General features: G+C 40.2%; 1 protein-coding gene across 1 annotated transcript in view; it reads right to left on the bottom strand.

Annotated features, from left to right (window-relative positions):
* The window catches only part of aldh1l2 (aldehyde dehydrogenase 1 family, member L2), a 45,594-nt gene that overhangs the window by 12,436 nt on the left and 14,276 nt on the right, over positions 1 to 18,882 (bottom strand). The window contains exons 9-15 of the mRNA XM_062482639.1: positions 3,720 to 3,811; positions 2,540 to 2,687; positions 2,246 to 2,365; positions 2,007 to 2,134; positions 1,378 to 1,528; positions 1,220 to 1,290; positions 970 to 1,075 (exon numbers count right to left, since the gene is read on the bottom strand). Coding sequence (XP_062338623.1) covers positions 970 to 1,075; positions 1,220 to 1,290; positions 1,378 to 1,528; positions 2,007 to 2,134; positions 2,246 to 2,365; positions 2,540 to 2,687; positions 3,720 to 3,811 — 816 coding nt within the window. The remainder of the gene's footprint in view (positions 1 to 969; positions 1,076 to 1,219; positions 1,291 to 1,377; positions 1,529 to 2,006; positions 2,135 to 2,245; positions 2,366 to 2,539; positions 2,688 to 3,719; positions 3,812 to 18,882) is intronic.

The following is an 18,882-nucleotide window of genomic DNA, read 5'->3' as shown; positions in this document are numbered from 1 at the left end:
GCTATGCGGAATTAGTTTACTGTAGGAGTTCTTACAGTCTCAAATACCACCTAAACGCAAAGCATCCCTTAGCTAATGCGGAAGATGCCGGGCCAAGCACTGATGTAGCTCAGGGGAAGAGTCGTCGTCAAACTACGATGTTTGAGTGCAACCGAGGCAAGCCCGTCAGTACAGCTCTATCAGCCAAGCTAACTAATCTAATAAACAGTTAATAAACACAAGTACATCTTATTGAACATAATTTATTTTCATCACCAATTATCATAGTAGAACAGCTTTCTCAAGCAGTTTGTGATGCATTTTGGAAACAGGAGATGAGCTCCTGGTCTAATGTGCCACCTGGCTTGAGAAACCCGTTCTCAAAGACTTACTTTTAGTCATTATTATAGATTTTAAAAATTAATCTATGCCCACCACTAATTTTTATATAAAATATACAGAAATATCAGTTGTAAAAATGTCATTCAAAAACGGACCCCTGTGCAACCGACGCAAGCAAGCACACCCTACAATTTCCCCAGAAATTGTACCCTCTCTAGTTGCTGTAGCTGCCTATTAGCCATGCATCCTAAAACCTAGATGGTGACTTGTTGTATTGTTGTCTTATATATACAGGGACCTCTTTAGATACTCCTCTGGGTTAACACCAGGGAAGGCATCTGATGAGCATGTAACTGAGATTGGTGAAACCTCAATCACGCCCACCCCCACCATCAAACTGGCATCTTTTTGGAGGCGTAGCTGGCTGATGCGGTATTTATGAAATGGGGTTGTTGCGTGCGTGAGTCATAGAACCTGAGATTGAGCCTCGCTGTGGGATAGTGTGGGAGGTAGCGATGCTGACGAGCTACATAACACCTATGACACTCATTCAGGTGCCTCAGCTATGTGCTACAGCAGATAGGCTATTTTAACACTATTTAATTTGCAGAACGTGATCTAGACTCATGTAGGTGTGTGTGTGCTCACCTGCGCAGGTTTTAGCACCAGTGTGTTTCCAGCTGCGAGGCAGGCAGCACTCTTCCATGCCAACATCATGAGCGGGTAGTTCCAGGGGATGACGATGGCACACACCCTGGCGCAGAATAAATGCACTCCCACATAAATGCTACTATTGCCGATACAGTAATACTATTGCCAATACTGTCATCACCTGTGACCTGTAACCCCCACAACAGGGGGTTGTGGGGGTTACCAAACGTGAACTTTGACCTCTCACCCCAAGGGCTCTTTCTTGGTGAAGGTCAAGTTTCGGTTTGGCCTGGCCTGGTTGATAGGTATCGTCTTGCCCTGGAACAGGATGTGACATATAATAAGACTACAACACACAAAAAGTCCCTGTAAAGTACGAGTGGAGCCTATCAACAGATGCCTCACCTGGATCTTGTCACACCAGCCGGCGAAGTAGCGGAAGGTCTGGATAGACATACCCACATGGGTCTTGAGGGCCAGGGTGTACACGGCCCCAGAGTCCATGGACTCAATGGTGGCCAACTCCTCCTGGTGTTCCTCCATAAGATCAGCCAGTCTTGGAGAGAGAGAGGGGAGGGGAGAGAATGAGTGTGTGTGAAAAAGAGAAGAGAGAGGAGGGAGAGAGACAGAGATAGAGAGAGGGGCATAGAGAGAGAGTGGGGGGAGTGAGAGAGAGCGATAGAGAGATGGGCAGAGAGATAGAGAGAGGGACATATAGAGAGAGGGCCATAGAGTGTAAGAGAGAGAGAGAGAGCGAGGGGCATAGAGAGAAAGAGGGGGGAGAGAGCGACAGAGATAGAGAGAGGCACAGAGAGAAAGTGGGGGGAGAGAGACAGAGATAGAGAGAAGGCCATAGAGAGAGAGAAAGAGAGTGGGGGGAGAAAGAGACAGAGAGGGGGCATAGAGAGAGGGGAGGAGAGACAAAGATAGAGAGAGAAGGGGGAGAGAGAGAAAGGGGGGGGGGTTGGAGAAAGAGCGTAAATGTAATCTTTAAAAAAGTTGACGTCCATAGTGATGCACAGATGTGGGCTCACTTGTAGAGCAGCGTTCCTCTGTCCCTGGGGTTCATCCTGCCCCATGGGCCTGTCTCAAAGGCCTCCTTGGCAGCTGCCACTGCCCGGTCCACATCTCCCACTGAAGCATATGCCACTTTGCAGATCACCTTGGAGAACCGAGTGAACATTGACGGTCGCATTGTATCATCATGTTAGCTTGCTTGCGTGTTATATGTGAGTATCCATGATGTGTGTATGTGTGTAAAATTCAGACTCACAGAGCCATCAGAAGGGTTGATGGTGTCGCAGGTCTTGCCGTTCTCTGCGTCCTCAAACTTCCCGTCGATGAAGCACTGATACGGCATCTTCACCGTCATGTTGTTGATCTCTTTAGTGGCCTAGTAGCCAAGCCGGAGGGCGAAAACAAATTTAAAACAATGCACGCATTGATCAACAAAGCCTTCCTGTAACATATAAGTGCTTTTTCCCCCAGAAGTATTTAAGTTCCCGACGTGAGAAAGTCCGAATGACCGCAATACGTATGAACCAAACGGCACCACCGGTTCACTCACGTAACTGACGACCAGCTCCTCCTCCTGGTCTTCTCCTCTCAGTCTCCGCACAAACATCTGGACGAAGTCCCCGAAGGTGGTGGCCATGTACACGTCCTCGTTCTGCAGCTGCACGCCTGAGCACTTCTGCTTGATCTCCTCAACCAGCCTGGTAAGGCGGAGAGAGAAGGGGGGGGGGGAGAAGGGAGAAAGAGAGAGGGGGGGGAGAGAGGAGGGGGGTTCACTCAGGGAGGGTCACACAGGTTGGGGGGTTATACCGTATGTATATAATATATATACATACACACACACACACACACACACACACACATTTGTATATATATATATATATATATATATATATTTCGGCTTTATAATAAACAACACGGCTTTATAATAAACATACACAAAATTAGACTTGTTCTAGAATATAAAATACATTTGAGACGTGTTGTCTTATACTACAATATCCTGCTCCATAATATTCAAATCTCACTCAAACATACTTCAGATACTTAAGCAACCACAGATTGGCCTTAATATTGAACAATACCGTTTCTATTTTGTTGACCCCAGCCAGATGCTCAGACACACAAGTCTGTTCACATTTCCAGACAACAGGGCAACTCGCTTCTTTTGCGAGTGTTGTCTGCCATATATTACCTGAGCGAACGCTGCTGCTGCTACCGCTGTAGCTGCTAACGCTGCTGCTGCTAGCTGTGTACTTTGCTTGCATGTGATAGTTTAGGCTGGAAGTACTCCAGTGATAACTCAACCTGACAATCAGTACACACAGCCTTGGTTTTGTCAACCAAGCCATCTGGCAACTTTTGAAATGGAACTTCCCATCTAAAAGCCCTCTCTCCATCATTCAGATACCGTCGGCAGTCGAAGTCATGTGACGACAGGTGATTCCCAGGGTCAAAAAGAAACCTGCGTTAACGGCACTATTTTTTTAAATCGTGTTAAAGTGAGATTACGTTAACGCGTTATTATCGCGTTAACTTCGACAGCCCTAATATATATATATGCTCATAAGGCAAACAGCTATGGGGTGGACAAGATAATCAAGAACCAGGCAAAGTCCCTCTGGGTTGGGTGGACGGTTAAAGATGGGATAGGGTCAAAGGTCGCTCAAGAGCGTTAGCAGGTTAACCCCCGGTTAGTGAGGGTTGATGGCAACAAGAACGTGAGCTTTCACCTGACCACGTCCATGGAGGCGGCCCCGGACTTGAAGAAGTCTGTGGCCTCCTCGATAACAGCCACGTTACTCAGGATTCCTTTCCAGATGCTCTGAGGGAACAACACACACAGACAGTCAGACAGACACCAAAAGCTTCACTGTTTCCAAGGCTTCTCAAACTTATTCTGTGAGGCGGTGTCGTGGAAATTTTGGAATACAGTTATAATGTGTGTGTTTCATATATGAGGAATGTGTTTTAACGGAAGTCTAAAGTTGATTGGGGGGGGACGCGGGGGGGGGGGACGCACAGACCTAGTTGGCTTTAGAGGGCTGTCAACGGGGCATGGAAGCTCCTATTGGGTCGAACAAGGTGTCAATCAAAAGGGGAGGGTTCAACGGACATTTTGATACCTTCATATTGTAAATACTCCGTTGCTAACCGGAGAAAATAACACTTTTATGTGAACAAGTTGTTTCTTCCGTCGGCTAACTTGCATAATGAAACAAAGGATAATGGCTATTCATGAACGTAAAACATTGTATTTGGACGAATTACTTTACATGGTTAGATACTTTGAACCCTTGGGACTTACGCAGATCAAGTTTTGATGGCATGATTTGCACACCTGGACCTATTTGAACAATTTAGGGTGAGTACAACTTTTTTCTTTGGCATTGTTGAAGGAATGTTCACCGGAAAAAGACGTTGACTTTGCTTGCTATTGCGACTTGATCTTGAATTGGTTTATTTCAATGGAAGCACAAGAATCGTAGCTTTCCAACGATGTATAACATGTGTAGCGTCTAAAAAATATATTTGTTAGAATTTAGTGCGTCGTAACTGAGGGAGGGGGAGGCAGCATTTTTGTCTCGCGGGCGAAACAGGAGCATAAACAGGTTAACGGAAGTCTAAAGTTGATTAAGAAGAGTCAACTCCATTTGGTAGAGATGCCATTTGCAGTTTATGACACCTGGGGAGGATGAGACAGCTGGTCTCGAGACAATGTGGATTCAACTGTATTGTTATTGTGATCTGAGGGAGCAGTTTAACTGATCAAGCTGCTCTGACCCTTCCTGTTGCATTGGGTGGGGTTAATCAAATACTTGTTTGAAGTTGCCCACACAAAGGACAGTTGACCATTTGACTGGTGAACTCCTGTGGTTTTACTATCTACTGGTTTGGGGAGAGATGCCACATTAAATAACTGTGGGACACTTGGTATAAAGTCAAACTGTCACTGAGCAGTGCTGACCAATCACAGAGTTCAGAAGAACCATTTGATCTAAAGTTTATATAAGGCAGGGTTTTAGGGTTGTTCTGTATCACTCTGGCGAACGACCTGTGGCTAGCACCTCCTTCGTTATGACTGATCACAAAGTACTTTGTTAATTCATGATTTGTACAAGCAAAATAAATTTATTGTAACCGCCATCTCTTGACTATTCAAATCTACACAGTGCCGCTCGAATTTTTCCTTCACATCTTGGTGGCCTGTGGGGAGATCCTCGTCTGCTCAGCATATCTCCGACAAGTACTCCCTTAGAAACGGTGATCTGATCAATCCGGCATAGCCGCCTTTACCTCCAAAATTTACAGAGAAAGCGGGACCGATTCAGGTGGGGCTTGACTGGTTGCGCTGTTGCTGACGCGGGATCCTGAAAGAACCTGTAAATATTCTTTTTTGGCCTGTGTGATTTGAGTTGTCTAAATGTGTGTTGTTTAGACTATGGTCAATAATTCGGTTTAGTTAGTAATAGGGCAGAGACCGGAGGAGAGCGGTGTCCTGTACGTGCAAGTCGTACGAAATTAATAGGGCAGAGACCGGAGGAGAGCTTTGTCCTGTACGTGCAAGTCGTACAAATTAATCGGGTAAGGCCGGAGAACTTATCCTTTACGTGAAAGTCGTAAAAAAGCATGCAGGGAAAGTGTGCTGACGAGCGCACAAAAGGGTGATAAATTCACATGTTATATCGTGTTATGTGTCTGTTGAGACCCTAGGATTAGAATATGTTGGGTTAGTGATAGTTTGAGAAATTGTATTGGCTTTGGTGGTCATAACAGTTCTTATTTATTTACGGCCTAAACGTGATTCTAAGTCCTGAGAGAAAAGTATACTAGTGAGATAATCAGCTGAGTGTTTAAGAAAAAAAAAAGGTTAGGAGGTATAGGCCGGTGAAATTTCAAAGTAGAGGTTTTAAGTTTGCAACACGCGTGTTCATTTTTTGTTTTAATTGCAAGTTATGTTTTTTGAGGTTAAAAGAAGTATGAGTAACTAATGGTGTCTATTATTCAAGCTATATACAAATTACAAAAATCAAATTTTTTATTATTTTTCGAAATTTTTATTATTTTTCGGTTTGAATATTGGTAATTTATGATTGTGCAGTTATTTTCATTGACAGTTGTGAAGTCGGAATTTAAGTGTTTTTAGAAAAGAAAAGGAGTAATTGTGTCTTTATTTTCCGTCGTTGGTTATTGTTGGTTGGATTGTAATTCTGAAAATGAATGGTCTGGAGGCAGAATTGACCTGTCCAAACATCGATTACATGAAACAAAAGTATGGTAACGATAGTTTATTGCAAATGCAAATATGGATTGATAAATGTGGATTTTCGAGTGTGGCGTTGTTTTGTTTTAAGGACCTTATTGAATTGCGAAATAGGTTCGTGGGGAGAAATTGATACGCGATTTTTTTAAGTGGAGAAAAGAATAGATTTTAGAGGTAGAGAGATAAAGAAATATTAGGACAGAATAGTGTGGGGAATTTTTCATCTATTTCCCCACAGATTCACGATTGAGATTTTCTGTCTGTTCCGCAAACAAATTCCGCCGTGGTTCATCCGCAGTTTGCGGCAGGATGCGCAGGCGCATGAGGTTTTGCGGGAATGCGAGAACAGAATGCGAACAGGTCAGACATTTGCCATTTCTCTATCTTCTGACAGCCGGTTATATCTAGAAAGTCAAGAAAGTAGGATCCTGGAATTTGAGCAAAATGTACGTGAATGTCCGGAGATGTGTCATCACTGTTGAAAGTTTTCTGGAAATTGTGAGCGAACTCTCAAATCAGAGGGGTTCGTGACCGGAAGTTGAGTTCCGAACTGGTGACGTACAATGTTTATCGGTTATGACACTGTTGGTAGAGGAGAGACGATTGACTTGTTATATTGTTTTACAACTCTGTGTTAACCGTTATATATTTGATGTTAGACTTTACATCGGTCTGATTACTGCCAGAATGCATTTGTTTTTGAAGACGGAGACATTCTGTTTTGAAAATGCTAATGTTAATTCTTTGACTGAATTCTCCACTTGAAAAGAGGCGCATGCGCTTGAGCCTAGCGGAAGTTGATTCTTTCAGTGAAGCTCATTCTGCGTGCAGTGGCCCACACATGAGTGCAAAAAAAAAAAACACTAATTTTATAGAGAATTTGACGTTGAATTGAGAAATATATTGGTTGGAAAACAGATGTGTGTTTCTGTTTCTTTGTCAAACTTAAGAAAATATTGTGAGTTGCCATACTCTTGATTTGGAAATTATGTACAGACCGATTTTCTATATTATGAGCTTGATTCGTTATTGAATAACGCGCTGGAAATTTAGTTTTTGGGTAGGATAATTGGTAAAAGGCCAGTTTTGGCAACAAAAGCGGTATTCATTTTAAGAATTACAATCCCGGGGTTATTGAAACTTTTATAGAAAGTTATGTGTTCAAACGGAAATGTTATGTTGTTTAAGGAATATTTTTGTTTATGTCTGGAATTGTTCGATGGTTTTATTTTTAATCTTGTGGGAGTTCACAGATGTTACTGTTGTTTAAAGAAATATGTAAATGGTTATGAAGAAGTGATTAGAAAGATTGAGCCAGTCCGAGGGACTGAAGTGTATACAAGGGGAACTAGTTCGAGAGACTGAATTGCGATTGTTGTTAAGGGCAAAGGTGCTACATATGTGTGTTTATTGCTGCTGAGATGATTTGTTGAAATGTGTTGGGTTTGGTGGTATTCATATTTACCTATTTAAATGGACTTGAAGTTGAAGCTTTGTCCAACCAGAATGCTAATACATGGGTAAACTGTCATTCTCTGACGAGTGATATTAGGTGCATATGTAGATTTCGGAGCCTAATTTTTATGTTGAAATTAAAATAGTACTAATGGTTGATAGAATTGTAAAGGTTGTAATTGTAAAGAAAATCTAGGCCGTGACTTTGTTGGCTAATGGCTAATGGTGAAAACGTGGAGGAAGTGCATTTTGCTCTGTCCTGAGACAAAGGAGAGTCCAGGAAGTTGAATTTACAACTATGGCAACGACATTGGCTAACAAACTAACAGACCGACAGGCGGGTACAGGCTAGTAAAGGAATTGCAGCTTGATATTTGAAATCCAGGATGAGTAACCGCATGACACATGCGCAGATGGAAATTGAGAAATTGACTAAGACGAAAATTTAGAGAAATAGATAAATTTGGAGCGAATTTTACATATTAATTTGGTTATTTTTGGAAATATGTTGGGTGATGAGTATTTTGAGACATTTGCTAACAAGGTTTTTGTTTGTTTGAGGACATTTTAAATGAGTTTCAGAAATTCCAAGGAAAGGTGGGGGCTAAAAAAAAAAAGGAGTCCCGTTACGTTGAGTTTTACAAAGGTGATCCCAGAGGGGGTAATTCTGCATAATTATGTGAGTATTAATGGTGAAAGATGTGTCCGTTTAAATGAATTCGAAGTTTGGTGGTTTACGAATGTATGATTTAACATTTGTTCTAAATTCCTAGCCAAACAGGGAGGTAGAAGCCTTTCAGACCAGAACTTGTATTTACGAGCGGAAAATCTGTGATGTGTGATGGTACTCAGTAAAATGCAGAAATTGGACCCCTGGTTCATAAATGAGTTCTAATTGGATTGGAAAAGTTATACTTTAGCAAAATTAAGTGAATAGATGGTAAATGCCAACCATCTGTGTTGTTTAAAAGAAAAAAAGAGAAAAAAGGTTGAGAGTTTTTTGCTTTGTTCCAGAGGGCGCTGTTTGTTTGATTCGAGTTTTGAAATGCGCGATGGTTTATTTGAGTTGATTCACTAACAAAGAGTAATTGAGATAGCTGGTAAATATAGGAATATTCAAAGGTGTATACATTACATGCTTTGATAAAACTTTTGAGGAGTTAAAGAATAAGGTTTTGTTTTACGGGTTTATGTTAAATTGTAAATTTAAAGGTTTAAAAAGAAAAAGGGAGAGTTTATATTTTCTTTTGTCTTAAGGGCATGGTACAATGTTTTGGGATAAACAGTTAGGCTGTGATGAGGTTGTTTCATTATGCTATTGGTTCATAAAGAGGGTTATTATAATTTGGTTTTGAAATGATTTGGGAAGACTCATTAAGTCTGATAAATTGTGGTGTGATGGTTGGAACGAAGTAGCTTGTTCTGGACTGCAGCCAAAGCAAGTTATGAAGTTCTACCTATCTAACCTATATAGAAATATAGATGGGGTATAAGTTTGGCTAATGGTTACATTAAGAACATTTTATGGTCTATGTTTCATTTTGGAATCATACAGACTAAATTCTGGTTTAGGGTAGTGATGCTAGTTTTCTACATGTCTTGGAAAAAGAGAGATTTGATTTGGTGAATTTAAATACAGAAAACTTTTTTTAAAGGGAATCTGAAATATAAAGGTATTCATTTGAACTGTTCCTAAAGGTTTTTTTTGAAGAAAAGATAATAAGAGACTAAAAGTTGATTCGTAATTTGGTTGTTTTCTAAAATAGTTTTATTTTATACAAATTGGTTCAAAAGTTGGTTGCTTCAGTGTAAGCTTGTTAATTCATGAAAGGGAAAAGAGTTAAAATATTTACTGATAGTTAAATACATCATTGGTGTTACATATGATTTGGGAAAGGTATGGAAACAGGAAGTTTCTTATTTTCACTTATAGAACAACTTGCTGTATGCAAATGTGGAATTCACTCTAACAATGATGATTATTCCACAGGGAAAATGCTAGTGCTGATACTAGCTGGAGCAGTTTCTAGATTGCCTGCATGTATTGATGAACTAACTAGAATATGTTTTTGATGTTGATATGTTTACAGGAAGTGATGAGATGATGTTGCTATGTCCGGATGAGCCTAACTTGATAAATTTGGGCTTACAGGACTCTTTTGAGGAAAATTGTTGTGTGAACTTGATACAACATTTGTTACAGGTTCTTTAAGGGAAGCGCAGGCTTCTTAGAGAGGAAGAGGTGACGTTTAGGAATTTATGACTGACTGATGACTGACTGATCCAAACAGAGAGTGACTATGGGGGTTTTATGGTTTTATGAATTTAGCTTCAGTAGTTTGGATTTGTGATAGGACTGTGAGGGTTTGATATGATATTGCTGAGTTGAAAAATATTGGACTGTATTTAACCCAGAGTGAGAATTTTGTTTTGTTTGAGTATATTTGATAAGAATTACAGAATACAGTGGACAGATGGAGAAAGGAATGGTGGAATGGAGATTCGAACTTGGACTAATCCACAAGAAAATGCGTTTTGGAAAAAGGAAGGATAGGAGAATAAAAATGGAGGTTGTATGGTCTGCATAAAACATTTATCTTGAAATTTTGCTAAGTTAACACATGGAAAGATCATGCCTCTACAGTTTGTGTGATATCAAGGAGAATGCATTATTTTAGCATACAAGAGGATTTGTAATGGATGCATAGTCATTTTGTTAGTTCTTCATATGTGGGACAAGTATTATGAGAAAAGGAATTTAAACACGATAAGCTTCACAGTTAAGGTTAGAGAAACCATTTGGGTATTGATAGATGGATTTTGTAGAGTTACATTTTTGGAGAAGTGATACTGTTTAATGATTGTTGATGGGAAGAAGTTTTAGACTTCTCAGGGGCTCAGTGATCAAGCTTTTGTTAATTTAGATTATTTTTCAATGGGATTTTTCTTTGAGGTTATGTAATGATAATGGGTCACACTTGTTTATGGAAGTTATTTTGGTGTTGATAGGATTCAACATTGTGTTAATCACTTCAGTTGAATGAGAGAACAGAACTTTGAAGACTAAGTCAGACGACAAGAAGTCAGTTACCTTTAACTGACCTCTGTGAGAATGTGCTTGTTTATCACTGTGCAACCTTTTTGGAGTCTATTTTGTGTGAGATTCACAGGCAGGTGAAGGAGGCTATTCCTATGACTGGACCGCTGCATGATTTGATACCAGAGGACTGGATCGTGGTGAAGGACCTGAAACGCCTGGTAAAACCCAAGGTGGACGGGGCCATACCAGATTCTCCTGATGACTAATCCGGCGGTTAAGATTGGAAGGAAGAGCAATGTGGATACACGCTAACCATTGCGTGCACCTTGTCTGGAGACGGAAGCAGAGGATACGCGTTCAGCGTAGTACCAAGGAAATTTCCGAGCTGTACGCGAAGTGCAGTGTCGTTGAAAGTTGCCCTGAGCAATTTGATCGTCGTTTGTAATTGGTTCGACTCGACTACACTGACTGAAAGAAGTTTGTCTACAAGCCAACTGAAGATGGTCACTATGGATGCACAATCATGGCATCCGTTCTGACAACCTGGACTTTGTGGTGTACGGGCTACAATGGGTTTTGTCTTGGGACTAGCATTTCTTATGTTAATGTTTGAACTTTATTTTTCTTGATTAATTGTTTGGGTTTATGCTATTGTAAAAAAAAAAAAAAAAAAATTGTGGAATTGTCGTGGAAATTTTGGAATACAGTTATAATGTGTGTGTTTCATATATGAGGAATGTGTTTTAACGGAAGTCTAAAGTTGATTAAGAAGAGTCAACTCCATTTGGTAGAGATGCCATTTGCAGTTTATGACACCTGGGGAGGATGAGACAGCTGGTCTGGAGACAATGTGGATTCAACTGTATTGTTATTGTGATCTGAGGGAGCAGTTTAACTGATCAAGCTGCTCTGACCCTTCCTGTTGCATTGGGTGGGGTTAATCAAATACTTGTTTGAAGTTGCCCACACAAAGGACAGTTGACCATTTGACTGGTGAACTCCTGTGGTTTTACTATCTACTGGTTTGGGGAGAGATGCCACATTAAAGAACTGTGGGACACTTGGTATAAAGTAAAACTGTCACTGAGCAGTGCTGACCAATCACAGAGTTCAGAAGAACCATTTGATCTAAAGTTTATATAAAGCAGGGTTTTAGGGTTGTTCTGTATCACTCTGGCGAACGACCTGTGGCTAGCACCTCCTTCGTTATGACTGATCACAAAGTACTTTGTTAATTCATGATTTGTACAAGCAAAATAAATTTATTGTAACCGCCATCTCTTGACTATTCAAATCTACACAGTGCCGCTAGAATTTTTCCTTCACAGCGGATAGTGGAAAAACACTACAACTTCCACCCCCTTCCATTATAATCCAATGTTTTTCCATTTTCAAAGCAATATATTTGTTTCTTTGTGTCAGATCCCGATCACCAAGGATTTGTCCGAATATAGTTGGAGAGAGACAAAGGGTGACACCCTGTTTCCACAACATTCTGCAGCCTACCCATCTCTCTAATAATGCCAGGAATCAACGGAGTGCAATAATAAAAAATATAATTAATTCGCCTCCAGTTTGGCTTGCTCTCTTCGCGTCCCATCCCCTTCACTCTGATTGGTCCTCTGGTCTGCAGTGAGTTTCCTACAAATATCTTGAGAACCGGGCACTCTGTAAAGTTAATATTTTGCAGGTGTCCTTTTTATAATCCAATGGAGTGCAGTACCGCAATTGAACTAATGCGATTAACAAAGGCATTTGCAATGAAATTAAGCTAAGCTTAATAAGGAAAATAGGGAAATTCTGTTTAGTTATTTAGAAGCAAATTCGCTTTTACAACCGATATTCAGCTGCTTTCAAATGGGCTGGCCAGCTAACAGAACGAAAATATGAAGTGGATATACTTTCAGTATAGATCTGTGTTTACTGATATCAAAACTGCCTGCACATTGCAAATGTACAAGCGCAGTATGGTGAATTAGGCCTACAATTATGACAACTGCAAGTTACAGACCAATATCAAACCTTCCATGTATTAGTAAAGTATTGGAAACGATAGTATTAGTCCAATTAAATTATTTTCTTGAAGAAAATCACATCTTGGAAGTCCAGGGCTCGACAATAACGATGGCCCGATGGGGCAGTAAAAAGTTACGTCGGGACAGTTAAACTAGCAACTCACTGGCCCGATCGGGCCACTGCAAATTATTGATTGAAAAAAAAAATCGCATTGTAAAAGTTAACATCCTTCATATGTTTTGCTATCTGCTAAATGCATAAATAACTTTGCAGCTCGTGGGGCGCACAGTTGGCAAATCAAGAGTTGAGTAGTGAGTGACGACTGGTTGTCAAATTGTAATTCTCTAATCTCGATACATTTTTTAACAACTGGCGCGAGACTGGCTAGAGACAATAAAGTGAAGATGACAGCAAAGTAGAGCTACGAGCTCAAACGGAAGCAACTTTTTTTATGGAACGAAGATGCACTGTGTCGTCTGTCGTATGTTTCCGTCTTAAGCAGACAAAAGTGGATATTTTTACAGAGGCACCGACAATTTTCGAAAACAATACCCGACCAGCCATGCTAGCAGGCAGCACATGGTTTGCGTGACAGCTAAGCGGATGGTTGACAATCCATCTTCGAGGCCGTTGACCATGCTGGTCAGGAATTTAAATGTAGATGCCCATCGAGATGAACGGCCAGCCGTTCATCTCGTTCCCCCAGGCTATTGAACTGCAGCAGAAGAATGGTGTCGACTTGGGTACTTAGTATCATACAGATGAAATGCTATGGAAGCTTTTATATATTAGCATTGAGGGACCAGAGGTTTCAGTTTCAGCCAGACAGAGTTGTGCAGAGATGGCTGTCAGCAGGGAAGAGAGCACGTCATGTTTGAGGTTAAAAGTCAATTGTTTTGCTTTACCTTTTAATTTTTTATCACTAGAAATGTGATTTCATTTTTGTTCTTTTTATATCCAGGATGTGTTTGATAAATGGTTAAACATGTTAACAGAATAACACAACTTATAAGTCTTTGGTTTTGTTGTAACAATGATAAATTACAACTTTTGTAGGGGGGGCCAGTAAAAACTGTCTTGGGGCCAGTAAGTTTCAAACCCACTGGCCCGATGGGCCAGTGCCAAAAAATGTTAATGTTGAGCCCTGGAAGTCTCTCAGTCAGGTTTCAGAAAATATCACAACTGCTCTCACCAAAATAATTAGCGACCTCTAAACTCTGATGCAAATAAAGTCTCTATCCTTATCCTGTTAGATCTCAGTGCAGCATTTGATACCATTGATCACGACATCCTAATCAATACACTGGAAAAGCTTATTGGGTTCACAGATAGTGTATTGAACTGGATGAAATCATATATCAGAGGAAGAAAGTTTTATGTTAGTTTAGGAGACCATATGTCTAAGAAACATGAGAACTGCTACGGGGTTGCTCAAGGGAGCTGCTTAGGTCCATTACTTTTTTCTCTTTATTTGTTACCACTCGGCGACATAACTATAGCCTAGATATCCGCTGAACCCATCGATGTAACAGCCATAAATTCCATTAGCAACTGCATGTCGGCAATAAACAAATGGATGAATGATAACTTTCTTAAATTAAATAAAGACAAAACTGAAGTCCTACTATGTGGCCCCAAATCCAAAAGAGAGATGCTAACTAAGAATTTAGGAAGTTTAACCCCCTTGCTTAAACCAGAGGTGACAAGTCTCGGTGTAATCCTGGACTCAGATTTGAATATAAACTCTCACTAGGGCTGTCCCCACTCAATCGACTAGTCCATTTTCTGGTCGATATGCTCTTGGTCAACTAAGGTTTTTTTAGTCGAGCTGCCGTATGGCACTGTGAGATCTGATTCCCGCTTGTGTCATCATTGCTGAATTAACGAAATGTTCTACATCTAGATTATATTATTTAAGACAAATAAAGCAACTCTACAAATATATAATTTAAAAGAAAAGGTCTTACTGTTTACCCTTTCGTTAATTTGCGCTTTGTTTTGGTATTTTGCACACGGCACAAGCACAATTGGCTGCCGAACTACAAACTCTGCCATAGCCTACTTTGTCCGTGTTATTAGTCAAAATGGCAAATAAATCTGTATTATGGCAGCATTTCATTAAAGTACATTTACATTTACAAAGTACCGGGTGACTCGAAAAACGTTGAATGCAAACTCTGCCAACAACGGTTTATTTTTCATAGTTCGACGTCGAATATGATGTAGCCTACCACCTGAAAAATGTAAGTTGGCCTAGCCTTACTTCGCTCATGCTAACGCGCTGGGTTGAAAAATGAATATGCCTATTATAAGAATCACATCCAAATCGAATGACATTATGTTCTCCGGCCAAGACAACAAAATCTTTCTCTGTTGCACCGTTCCCCACTCAGCTTCTACGTAAGTTTGCATGTTGCAAGTTCAGCCAGTGATAAGCGCGCTCTGATGATTTGCCTGTTAAACAAACAATATTTTTAATTTGTAGTACATTGTAAGTGATATTACATAATAACCAATCAGACATTTTGTATTATATTGGCATTCGGTAACAACAGAACTGGTGACACAAGACTTATTATTAGTAATTAGCTTATTTTATAGCGGCTGAATCTGGAATGTCCAGCAGCTACATTGAGTCCAATTGGGAAAATGTTTGTCTAGTTATCAATCTCCCTTCTTACGTATGTATTTCTTTCATATTATCTCTTAAAACAGTGAGGGAAAAAATCACACAAAAGGGTTTGATGAAAAACATTGACATTTATGGAGAAATAAAACGTTTCAAATTTCGATTAGTCGATTTTCAGAAGTGTTTAGTCGAGTCTTAGTCGACCAAAGAAAATCTTAGTCGGGGACAGCCTTAACTCTCACATTAATAAAGTTACCACAACAGCTTTCTTTCACCTCAGGAATATAGCGAAGGTATGACCATTCATAAACTAAAATGATGCATAAAAGTTAATTCATGCTTTTATATCCAGCCGGCTGGACTACTGTAACGCACTTTGCACTGGTCTTCCCAAGAAAAAACACTGAAAGACTACAGCTCATTCAAAACTCTGCAGCTAGATTATTAACCAAAACTAAAAGGAGAGAACACGTTAGTTCTGTCCTAGATACTTGACACTGGCTCCCTGTTACCTTCAGAATTGACTTTAAGGTCCTTTTCCTCACATACAAAGCTTTAAACGGACAAGGACCTAGCTACATTGCTAACTCTCATTAACTACACACCAGATAGAACACTGCGATCATCAAATGCAGGCCTATTAGAGGTCACCAGAAGCAGTCATAAGAAGATTGGTGATGCGGCCTTTGTCAATTACGCCCTAAAACTATGGAAGACATTACCCATAAATATTAGGGAAGCAAACACGCTAGACATTTTCAAAAGAAAGCTTAAAACCTTTCTTTTTACCAAAGCATTTCACAAATTTGATCTCAGAAGGGTTTTACTACTTTTACTAGTTATATTATTGGGGGGGGGATTCCCGCAAAGATTGTGGCTTGTGTTTTGACTTGTACTACTGCTTTTATTGATTGTGTTACATTTTATTGGGTGTGCTTTGCTTTCGGCAAGGGCACAACCTTTGTTCTCTCACATATATATTATTATTATTATTATTATTATTCTTTTTACCCCCCTAAAACTCAGTCAATATTTGGCCTACATAGACAACCTAGGTGTCAAAAGTTTCGTCTTGGTAACGATTGAGTTGCTTCTATTGGGATTTACGTTCCGTTGCACGGTTTAAGTAGAAATTAAGTTTTTGTGGCGAAAAGTGAAGCTAACGGTGGCTAACTTGCTAGCCACAGTCAATGACGCTACTTACGTCACTAACGTCACGAAAACTCACGTGACTACCTCTAGCAGAACATTAGCAGAGCCTGTTTAGAAAGAGCCTGGCCACTCCCTATTAAGCCCCATTGTACCGAATTTTGTTGCAGTTGCAGTTTTAAAAGGCTTTTTAGAACAGAAAGGGGAGTCGGGTGGCTGAGCGGTGAGGGAATCGGGCTAGTAATCCGAAGGTTGCCAGTTCGATTCCCGGTCATGCCAACTGACGTTGTGTCCTTGGGCAAGGCACTTCACCCTACTTGCCTCGGGGGAATGTCCCTGTACTTACTGTAAGTCGCTCTGGATAAGAGCGTCTGCTAAATGACTAAATGTAATGTCTAAATGAAAGGCGACTTTAAAAAAACAAATTTTTGCCTCCCCTTTCGAATTCTGAATTCAAATTACTAGACAAAAAATGATATCCTGAGAAAAGTGGATTTTGAGGGGTATAGCTCCATAGACCTCCATTCATTCTGCACTCGACCGTTAGCGCCCTCATATGGAACTAGAGTGGAACTGCAACCAGTTCAGAACCCGGAAGTTTCCCGAGAGTGGCAGTTCTCTCCATAGATATATATAAAGGGTAGATGTCTCGTCCGCGTTGCTGGACAACGGAGTCGAACGTCCGCACATGGCGGCCATCTTGCTACAGTCAACTCGCTCACCCATAACATTGTGTTGTTGCTACATGTACTTTTTAAATGACCATAACTTGCTCAATTTTCAACCGATTTTGAAACGGTTTGGTTTGTTATCAACGTCAGAGATGCCGTTATGCCACTGCATACTTATATTCTATTTTTTTAAAATAACATAATTATTCATAAGTATGAAGTGGACACTACCTGAATGTAGGCTACTAATCACGTATTTGGGGTTGTTTCGAGGCAATAGCCGTATTTTCCACGACATCACAGCTCCTTCTGGCACCACATATTAAAAATTCATACTAAGAACGTCGCTGCTAACCCAGACAATACGATCAAAATAGCCTACGCTAACCCTTTGAAACACAACATGTGTCTATTCGTTTCCTATGCGATTTCGTGTATGGCTGAGTGTTTCTTCGCTGTATCTTTTGAAATAAATTCATTTCATAGTTGTATATGTAGCGAGCACTACATTACAGCCATTCGCCACAATAAAATAAATGAAAGCTAAGAAAATAAAAGATTCGAGTGGGATACGATCCCACGAGTAAAAACACATCCATCATTTATGTCCTTTGCATTACACCGCGAGCTATTGAAGTAGATAGGAGTTTCAGTTATTCGGTCACAAATTGATTAACTACGAAGGACTTCAGGCAACATTTTGTTTTGGTTTCTTCTGAAACAACTTGTTACCGTTGACACTACCCGAATGTAGGCTACTAAACACGTATTTGAGCATCCAGGTAACTTTGTGAGGTTTCTATGATAGGCCTACATTCATTTGTATTTTGTTTCTAACAAACACACAACACATGTATTTCCATCATATTTCATTTATTATGTGAAGCACTACACATGCAGTGTTCGCATTTAAGCTGATATTGTCAGCGACGATCTTACTTTGCAATATGTGGTGTCATTACGGGGCTGTGATATCTTGGTAAATATGGCTATTGCCTCAAGACAACCCCAAATACGTGTTTAGTAGCCTACATTCGGGTAGCATCTACGGTAGTTATTTCAGAAGAACCAAAACAACATGTTGCCTGAAGGCCAACATATACCTAGTTAATAAATCCGTGACTGAATTACCGAAATTCCCATGTGCTTCAGTAGTTCACGGTGTAATGCAATGGACTACAATGATGGATGTGTTTTTGCTCGTGGGATTGAATCCCACTCGAATATTTTATTTTTCTTAACTTCCATTTATTATGGTGTGAATGGCTGTAATGTAGTGCTCACTACATTTGTTCAGAATATAAAATTATGAAATGAATTGATTTCAAAAGATATAGCGAAGAAACACTCAGCCATACACGAAATCGCATAGGAAACGAATAGACCCATGTTGTGTTTCAAAGGGTTACGCGTAGGCTATTTTGATTGTGTTTTCTGGGTTAGCAGTGACGTTCTTAGTATGAATTTTTAATATGTGGTGTCAGAAGGAGCTGTGATGTCGTAGAAAATATGGCTACAGCCTCGAAACAACCCCAAATACGTGATTAGTAACCTACATTCGGGTAGTGTCTATGGGAACCAGTTGTTTTAGAAGAAGCCACAACAAGATGTTTCCTGAAGGCCAACGTAATTAATAAATACGTAACTATTTAGATGATCTTTTATGAGCTAG

The sequence above is a fragment of the Osmerus eperlanus genome, chromosome 17 (genome assembly GCF_963692335.1).
Source record: "Osmerus eperlanus chromosome 17, fOsmEpe2.1, whole genome shotgun sequence".
Classification (NCBI taxonomy): Eukaryota; Metazoa; Chordata; class Actinopteri; order Osmeriformes; family Osmeridae; genus Osmerus; species Osmerus eperlanus.
The sequence above is the reverse complement of the archived record's forward strand: the minus strand, read 5'-3'. Positions and strand labels throughout refer to the sequence as shown.